This window comes from Exophiala aquamarina, assembly GCF_000709125.1.
Source record: "Exophiala aquamarina CBS 119918 chromosome Unknown aczIA-supercont1.10, whole genome shotgun sequence".
Lineage (NCBI taxonomy): Eukaryota > Fungi > Ascomycota > Eurotiomycetes > Chaetothyriales > Herpotrichiellaceae > Exophiala > Exophiala aquamarina.
Window position 1 is genome coordinate 412,274 of NW_013550578.1, and position 9,548 is coordinate 421,821.

General features: G+C 46.0%; 1 protein-coding gene across 1 annotated transcript; it reads left to right on the forward strand.

The window, feature by feature from the left end:
- Positions 1-3,479: 3,479 nt before the first annotated feature.
- A1O9_09461 (uncharacterized protein) lies at positions 3,480-4,245 on the forward strand (the record flags this gene model as incomplete). Its single annotated transcript, XM_013401431.1, has 2 exons — positions 3,480-4,072; positions 4,134-4,245. The coding sequence occupies 2 exons, from the start codon at positions 3,480-3,482 to the stop codon at positions 4,243-4,245; spliced, it is 705 nt and encodes a 234-aa protein (XP_013256885.1).
- Positions 4,246-9,548: the final 5,303 nt, after the last annotated feature.

The following is a 9,548-nucleotide window of genomic DNA, read 5'->3' on the forward strand; positions in this document are numbered from 1 at the left end:
ATCATTACAGGGCTTCACCGGTCACAGGAACGATGTCTTTGCTCATCTGTGTTCGTTGATGGCTGAAGACGTCTCGTCATGAGGTGTCATTGCAGCGGACAAGACTTCAGATCGGAACAACTTCACACTCTCCACGAATTTAAAAGGTACAAGATGGATGTATAATAACGTTATGTATACGAAGTTTCAAGTTAGACAATTCTGATTTGTGTCGATTGGAAAAAGTGGTCAGAAAGGGGCCAAGAAAAAAGAGCAGAAAAAGGGGGAGTCGTCTACAGGGCGAAAATCATGGTTTTAACAACTAGAACGAACTGTGTCTTACGTCAGACGCCCTAGCTCTACAAAACCTCAGCCAGTTAGAAATCAACCATATAAGCCGAGAGGGGAGATCTTGTGACGGCTTATGCTTCTCCGCACGCAAACCACAGGCCGGATCTTACTGACCCCAAACCCCGTGCTGGGCACAACTTGGTAGTACATCCCACCTAATATAGTTCGGAAGGTCCATAGGATAATGCCGAAGCGATCTGCTCGAAAGATTAATCATAATGTCCATAGGAACTGCTGTCCCTTACATTGGCCTCTGTTGCCGCGTGCTTTTCTTTCAGATTTTGCTTTCCCTTGATATTGGTAAGGAGCTCTTTGATCTCAGACCTCGGTCCATGTGGTGATCTCCCACCAGTACCCGACAGAGTCAAACAGCGACTGAGAACTTCCCAGACGCCAGCCAATTTCATTATATAGCAGAAGCTTTGTAGTGGCCAAGGACAAGGGTAGTTATTTATAGCATTGCCAATATTAGAGGGACGAACCCGTGGACTATTTTTAGCCACGACCCATTTTATGCCAAGCCTAAAAATGGAAAGCTATCCCGATCTTGAGATATCAGTACCAATCCATGCTTGATGTACTTAAGACATTTGCTTAGCCAGCAACGTGATCCGGAGCAGAATCCAGCCGTAGACCACAACTCTCGAGACAGAGCTACAACTATCCGATACAGGTACGTCCGCTTGTAGCATCGTAGTGCGAAGTTTCACGATCCTGCTGGCCGCAAGAGCCACGAGAAGCACCATGAACATAGTCGCCTCCATCGGGGTCCCGAGCTACGCAGCAGCAAGCTGTTCAGAAATAAAGGTATAGTTAAGACACATCCAAAATAGGTCTACTGGTTCAACACACCCACATTATACTGTCCAACCTCATTTTACACGTTCACCCAGAAGCAAATTTTCATGACGAGCCTTGTAGACGCAATTTGCCCCCGCTATTATTTAACTGAGTGGGAAGCCTTTCTGTCAGAAGGATATGACGGGAAATTCTGATCATTCTATAGGCATCCGGAATCCGCACAAGGGTGCTCAAGAGTAGAAACCAACCCCGACGGCTGGGATCTGGCAATCAAGAATGACCTTTCCTTCTGAGACGATCCACCATATCCTGTTTTTCAAGAGCATCGATCGGCGACCATCACTGGGTACGACTTTATCCACACCATCTGAAGTATACTGGATAGATTGCGTTGGAAGATTGCGATTTCTGTCAACGATTATGGCCACGCACGCTTCCATTCATCTTACTCGTCTCTGTCCTGGGTACTTAAGTTGACTTGAGGCCGGAGATGATTAGTTGCAATAGACGGGGATATCTATCTCGCTCCTTCCTCACAATCACGACATTTCCTGAAGGCTCAGAATGTCCTTTGCTGCTTATATCTGCTGGAGAATATCGCCCATCGACGGGGGGGGAGGCTCGTGCTCTGTTCCATGATATTGTACGGCCCTCCAGGGGTATGTGGCATGCAAATTGGTGTGTTCGTCTCCATTGTCTCCCTGCATGTTTGATACGTTAGTTGACCTAGTCGCGGATTGCCCCCCTGCCCCCAAAAATATGGTATCTCATGCATTTCCAAGAATTCATTCTGAGCTTCTGAGCCGTGGGCGGTGTTTCCAGTCTCAGCTGATATCTCATGATCCTGGGCTGATTTCTTGAGAGAACAACAAACACAAAACATCTCTTGTGTGATGAGGTGTCCCATCTGAGCGACTGGACATCCTCAACCATTCACCACAATCTGGAGGTCGCGAGCATAGCGCTAATCTTCAGTGCGAGAGGAAAATTAGGTAAGCAATCTCAGTGTCCTAATAGAATAGTATATTGTGTCGAAAGAGCACGTATCCTGACCCGTCCTCGGCGGTGGCGATCAGCCGGTTTAAAACCACGGAGAAGATCAGACAATTTGGATCGCCCTTTATACTCTTGTTTCTCGCTTCGCCAGCACGCGAATCGTCAGGACGGGAGAAAATGTTGAGTGTCACAGTGGCCTGGTCCCGCAATAGTCGGACTTTATCAACGCCGCTCACGACCCTTCGCTGCTACATAGAAGTTTGAGACCGGAGAGATGCAACAGTGGAGTATCCTATCTACACCTAAGACTCTAAAGTTGCGTTCTAATAAGGTCTCATTCAGACGACGACCTTTTAGAGGCATTGACTGAAGTAATATCTGCTACTCGGAAGTCTAATCTAACCATAACATGCTAGGAAAGACCTGGCATGATCTTCATACTTCTTCAGGACTCATCTCAAATTTCCACATGGCCCTATCTGATCAAAAACTCTATCTACAATGAGTTGTCTAATTATACCGCGAGAGAAAAAGGACAGATAAGCGCGCCAGTTCCAAACCGTCGAGCCCTGTTCGTCCGAAGATTGAGTGCTAACATTCATAGAGGTTGCAAATACGAACAACGCCAGACGGACTGTTAGACGTTTGACTAGTCGTGAGGCAGTCTCCCAGCTGTAGATTCCGACTGTCGTCCGTGCGAGCGCCACTCTATTCGTGAGACGGAAGTCATTCTCAAAAATGATATATCTCAATCCAGTGTACCTTGTCAGCAGACCTCAGCCACCTTGCTGCCGTTGGAGGTACTCACCAGAACGTACTGGCTCTCCCACGATTCTCAGAAAACCTGGTTAATCCAGTCCAAGAGTCACGCAAGCGGAAAGGTCACTCACGACCATGACTTGGTAAGGCAGGCTGCTGCGAACTGAATTCTCTCCTCGAGTGCCGTCGCTTACGAAGAGCTGGCTAACCCCAGCGCCATTCCATAGAAGGCACTGACCATTCCTTAGGCACGCTGGACCTTAGACTCTGTTGGAGAGAGTCAAATGCAGCAATGAGTGGCCTTTCTGCGTAACGCTTCGCGCATACTCTCGACGAATTCCTGCTAGAGTGACTTGACGAGAGCACCTAGGGCCGGCTGCGCACGGAGTCGACATGGATGTGCACAGTGCACTAATTTCTAGGACTGATGCACCCTAGACGATAGCGGGAAGAAGGCGGCTTAGCATGTCTGGAATTATCTCCCAGTTTTCCAGAGCATAAATAGCGCCCTCTTTCCCCCTTCTTCGTTTATCCTGCTCCTTCTCCCTCTCCTTCTCCTTCTCCTCACTTCATCACGGCAACATCCTCCGAACATGTCCGCAGCACAATCGGTCTTCGACGCTAGTCAACTTCTTCATGATGGTGATTGCGACATCATGGACGAGTACAACACTGTTGTGGAGGGTGCCTTGGACATGAGGAGGAAGTTCGCCTCCATAGTGAGCCAGGCACGACGACTGAAGACGGAATTGCTGGCCAAACAAGCTGAGGTCGACCATTTAACCACTCGACATGAACAAGATCTGTCGGATCTCCAACATTCCGCCGAGGTCACACGACACCAACTGCGAACGCAAGGCCACACATTGCGGCGGTGCAAGGAAGCAAACAAAGTGCTGCGCAGCCGCAACCAAGAGCTGGTCGGCGAACTGGAAACTGCGCGTAAATACTTGGATCAAGTCGACAACCTCCGCTGCAACATCTGCACCGTCAGCATCAAAAACGTAGTGACCAAATGTGGCCACGGCTTTTGTAGACCATGCCTCACCGAATGGCTGCGGACACCAATGAATACCTGTCCGATCTGCAGACAGATTGTGAAACGACCTGATATCCGGAGTATCTACCTCGATGATGACAAGAGGGCCGCTGCTGTAATTGAAGATGACGCCGCAACGGAAATTCTGTCGGTGCACAGCGACAGCGATTAATGGAGCTTTAACCGTGGTGGGCTGTGATTAGGCTAGATCCCGTGTACATAGAGTTGAGTATTCGGGATTTTCGGTTGATGTTGGCGGTACAACCTGGAAAATTCTACAACTGGAGAAGCAGAAGCGGAAGGGACTGGTGACGTTATAGACTTGGCGGTATGTTTAAGAGGATAACAAAGTCATTTTTATGGAATTCAAAGCTGACGATGGAAATTTCGACCGCTCTAACTGCTCTCTGCGTGGTAAGTTTTCACTGCCCGATCTTTCCGAAGACTGACATTCGCAGGTGAGAGAGGCTGAGAAAATGTGTTTACAGCTGTCATTCCGATGAAATTGCGCAGAGTAAACGGAATGTCTGACTATCTCGCAGTCGGTGGCATATTGTGGACAATTACAAATGAGGTCAGCCGACCTCGACCCAATTCCGACGGCAATCGCTTTACGCACGCTTGACCACCATGGTTCAGATTCCAAAAGTGAACTCAGTCCAACTTGCTCGCAAACACAATCATTGGTACTTCTTGGAGCGCGGCCTTCCTCGTCGTCTGGCCTGCATCTGCCCCTGGGACTGGCGTTGGACCCTCTCTACTTCCCTGGGTGGGTATTCATTAGCCGGTTCACATGTAGCAACCCAAGGTACTAGGACTAAGTATTTACCATTGACGGTTTTGTACCTAAGAAGACGCTTGTATTCCCATACCACTTCGTTCTCAACACTGTGCTCCCCTCCGTCTGAACCGATAGGGAACTCGCACGACTTAGACCGCGGCCGGACTTCTAGTACAGTGTTAATGGACGGAGATCTCTAAGGTCGTCTCTTCTAGATGGCGCGACGATTTTAACATAGCCGCGATGGCGAGAGCTTCTTACGACAAGGGATGTGATCGTCCTGAATATCCACTCCCCTAAACGATGGGTTAGGCAACACTACACCACCCCTTTTTCTAGATAATGGGAATGTCGGATGGGGATGAACGGTATACCGGGCACTCTTGTAAGAATCATCTAACGTATCGTTGAACGTAGATTATTCAGTAGCGCCAACTACTCTAACCGCACTAGGCCTGTAACTATTATCGGAGAGAGCGACACTCCTAGCGCGGCTTTCCGCTTGGTTATAGCCACTAAGCTGAAGCTGTCGATCATTAAGTGCCGTCGTGATATAATGTAGGTTGTCGGCTCTTTCGTTGTGGTCGTGCTCTATACGCCGCTCCACATCGCGGTTTGCTTCGTGGTCGGTTCGTGAAGGCCGACGACACGAGGCAGGCCTGCCAACCTCATATTCAAACACGTCACTTTGGAGTGCAACTCATTCGTACTATCCGTCGACTCTTCGGGTTCGGGAGACGAAAATAAACTATCCTGCTGATTAAGGCTGGCCTCATCGATAGAGTACCGATTATCGTCCGCCATCGAACTAAGTTCGCCCACGGAAGATGTCGTGGCACTAGCAGGGTCGAAATCCGACCCGTCAGGAGCGTTAAGGGTCTGACGGCTTTCATCACCATCGACATAGGGGGTATAGCTTCCTGTTTCTGGTCAGACTCCCGTAATGGCCAGCTGAAAGGGATGATAAGAGAAGGAGCACTAGACTCACGCGAAAGCCCCCTCAAGCAGCTAAGGCTGACAACACAAGCGCCGAGGCCTGGATTTGGAAGGCCTCTTTGTTGCTCACCACATGTAGGACCGTTCTAATCGGGCAACACTTCAACTGGCTGGACCTAGGAAGCTCGATTTTGACGTGGACGCTGTTTCGAAGGATCTTCGAAGATAATATTGTTCATTTTATGAGGAGGGGAGTGGAATTTATAGAGCCTAAGTAGTTCTACCGCCAGGAAAAGCAACAGAGGGGTTGGGTCCAGTGGTGCCTATATACCATTAGATAGGATAGCGATATACAATGCTGGCAGCGTTGGAAGGTTACATAGAAGGTAAGTAGTCCCACAGCCATCGCGTTTATTGGCTGATGAGATTAGGTTACAGATTTCTGCACCAGGCCGGGATTCTCTAGCGCGATATTTCGCAAGGCAACCTCATAATGAATGAAGACCCGACCAATCCATTATAGCTAGTATTTTCGGTCGACCTCGATCTCTCGATAAGGACGCGACGAGAGGGATCTTTAGGCGTACGTAGTAAAATAAGTATAAGAGTATTTATAGCTATTAGATTACTTTTAGGCGAGAAGTACTCCCTTATATACGACTATAAATCGTTCTTCTAGGTACTTTTCTAGATATATATATACTACGACGGAGTAGATAAAAAAGGTAGAGTCGTTCCGAAGTTTAAGAAGTAGAACTATAGAGATATAGATAACTTAGCTAAGCTAAAGAAAGGCTTAGTAGCTTATAAAGGTAATTTTAAAAGGATACTCGATAAAAATTTTACGCCGTACTATAGGCTAATAGTCCCTTAGGTTAATAGGCTATAGAAAATACTTTTCCTAAATAGCGGACGATGGGAAAGGGAAGATAGGGAACTACCTTCCCGATTGAAGGATATCCTCCGATAAGTATAAACCGATCTAGAAATACTTATAGAATAAATAAACGGGAGGAAGCGATCCGTTATTATAATTCGATAGCGGACTAGACTACGATCGAAGGCAACTCTTAGTAAACGAGGGTTAGTTAGCTAGTGTAGGTAAGGCCCCTACCGAGAGGATAGCGACCGGAATATTCTTAACGCGACGGCTAGAAGAATTCGTAGATTGGGAATACGTATATAGCGAAGAGCTAAGTAATATCGGTCCTTAATTACTTTTTACGATCGAGAGGCTAACCTTTTCTACTTAAATAACCTACTCCGTAGTAGATTAATAGCTAGAGCTACGGTATTATAGTTATCTAGTATTTTCGACGTCTATCGAACGGTCTTCTTATTAGAGACTAGAATACCGTGCTGGATCCCGAGCGCATAAAGATAGAGTTTTTCGGAGGTTTACTTACATGCGTAGAAGCGGATGCCGTAAGGAAATATACGGATGAAGCCCCCGAGTTGTCGAACGATTCGGCGGAAGCAGAAGTACCTAGACATAGATCAAAAGAAAGCTCGTACATTGTTGTCGGGGCGCGTTCCGCGCAGAACAACCCGGAAGGCATTCTCAAACTGAAAATATAGCGAGGAGGCTGGTATGGGTTCCCCGGTGACGTTAGTAATGAGCTATTATCATTCAAGGTTAGAGCCAGTTTACGGAGTAAGGGTGTGCTAAGAGTTGAGCTGTAGATAAAGTGATGTTGTGCCAAGACTGCTCTTAGGTCTTAGCAACGGGGCACGCTGACTAAGGCGAACCCGTCTAAGCGCAACATGAAATCTCTGGCCTTCTGTCCCTTGCACAGCCGACCTTATGCGAACAGTCCACTGGACATCCACTATCTTCATCAATAATATGTTATGTTTCTGAAGCTAATGGCTCATCATCAATTGTTTTCCGGATGTGCGCATTTAGTGAAATCGTCTACTCAATGAGCGTTTGGTGCTGGATCCGGTTAGTGCCATGGCAGTACAGGGGGCCTCCGATGGGCTGTGGCTGAAGGAGGCCAGCCACAGATGCAGAAGACTCACTAAGCCGTGGTCGACCTAGTCGAAAACGCGAGTCCTCTACACTACCAACTAGTATTCTAGTAGTGATTAGAAACGGCACCGGAGAGGACAGCTCTCCGGGCTCATAACCTATTGTGAATTACGGCAGTGGAAGCATATATATTAATTCTTATATTTCTTCTACTTCCTCAGAATATAGGAGCATATATACACTAAAGTAATATACTAGAAGCTTGTTGAAAGTAGGGGCTATTAGTGTTGTAATATAAGGCTTAACCGACTATTATAAGGTTAACGGAAAAGTCTTATAGAATTATTCCGTACGCTTAGATATAATAGGGAAGCTTCTAGTATATTACTTTAGTATATATATACTCCTACATTTCTAAGGAAGTAGAAGAATAATAATAAACATATACTTCCACTACCGTAATTTACAATAATTAGCCTCATAATAGCCTCGTGGTAGCCTTACTCAGGGAGTCTACCTATCGTCACCTATAGTGACGATAGTATACTCTACTATAGAAGGTGAAGGGGATATCGATGAATAGTAAGAAGGTAGGTGATGATGATGGTGAAACGACTTCAGCGAGCCTTCGACTAACTATAAATCAAATGCTGAATGGTAAAATCGGAGAGACGTACAATCTCCAACCTACTCAGGTTACCTAAGATGTATCGTTAGACGAAAGAGCCTCGGTTAGTTAAGAGTATAAGTCCCTTATAAATATACGATTTAGATCGCCTTTCGAAAAGATTATAACACCGATCCTTCTCGACGAATCGTTAAGTAGACTCTAGTCCTAATCTACTCACGATTTACTAGAGTTATATACCCATTTCCCTCTACCGCTCACATTCAACAAAAATATCATTCTAAACCGCCACACCTACCAAAAACTAATTACACCTAAGAAAGAGGATCGCTAGATAACTAGTTATATTATCCTTATACACTAGCATTCTACGGATATAGTGTTGTTAGGTGCTAAACCCTAGCTATACAGTCTAGAAAGCAAGAAGCAACTTTTCTCCCCGCTATTGTATTGGAGTGTAATCTTCTTGGAATAGAAAGCGCCTAGAAGTCTAAAGGAAAATTTAGCTGAGTCGTCCCAAACTCTTGCGGAATTCCTTCGAGGCTATATCGTATATAAAGATAGGAGTTTAGGTATTTATATCGGGGATCTAGAGTAGTAAGGCGTTCTATAACTTTCGTTATAGAATCAATCCAGCTCGAGCTAAATAGGAGGTTGAGCCATAGACGTTAAACTCCTACTAGTATCTCTAGGTTAAATCTAGGCAATGAATACCGTCTAGCATGTAATGGATATACTCGAAGGAGATCTCGCTCGGTTACGTCTAGACGCTGGGGAGAAGGTATCGACTAACCGTTCACTTCTAGCCTTGCGATCCGTTGAAACGCCATCTAGTCAGCGGGGCGTACATAGAAATATAAGTGCAAACTAAACTTTATTAGTTTAAGTCCTAGTGTATATTTTTACATCTACGAAAAATAAGGGCTAGACAGTCATCGGCCTACGCCCATTGATAATAACTATAGGATTTTATTGCGACCGATAGCCGAGGCTCTTTTTCTTAAGGTTAGATGGCGACTTCGTACTCAAATTTGATACGACGGTTGTACGGTCAGCCCTAGTTAGAACTTTAACGTCCGTTACTAGATATTATTGTCTAATATTAGAGGTTAACACTATAGACTTAAGTAGGAGTGGCTTTTTTAGGCCAAGATAGACTTATATTAGAGTAGGCAGACCCGATGTAAACGCTATCAGGATATACAGTAGCGTTAAGGTATTCTTTAAAATAACCATGTCGACCCTTTACGAGGTGACACGCGCGGGTTTGGACTCCGTTGGAGTTTCAAAATCAATAGCAGTCACC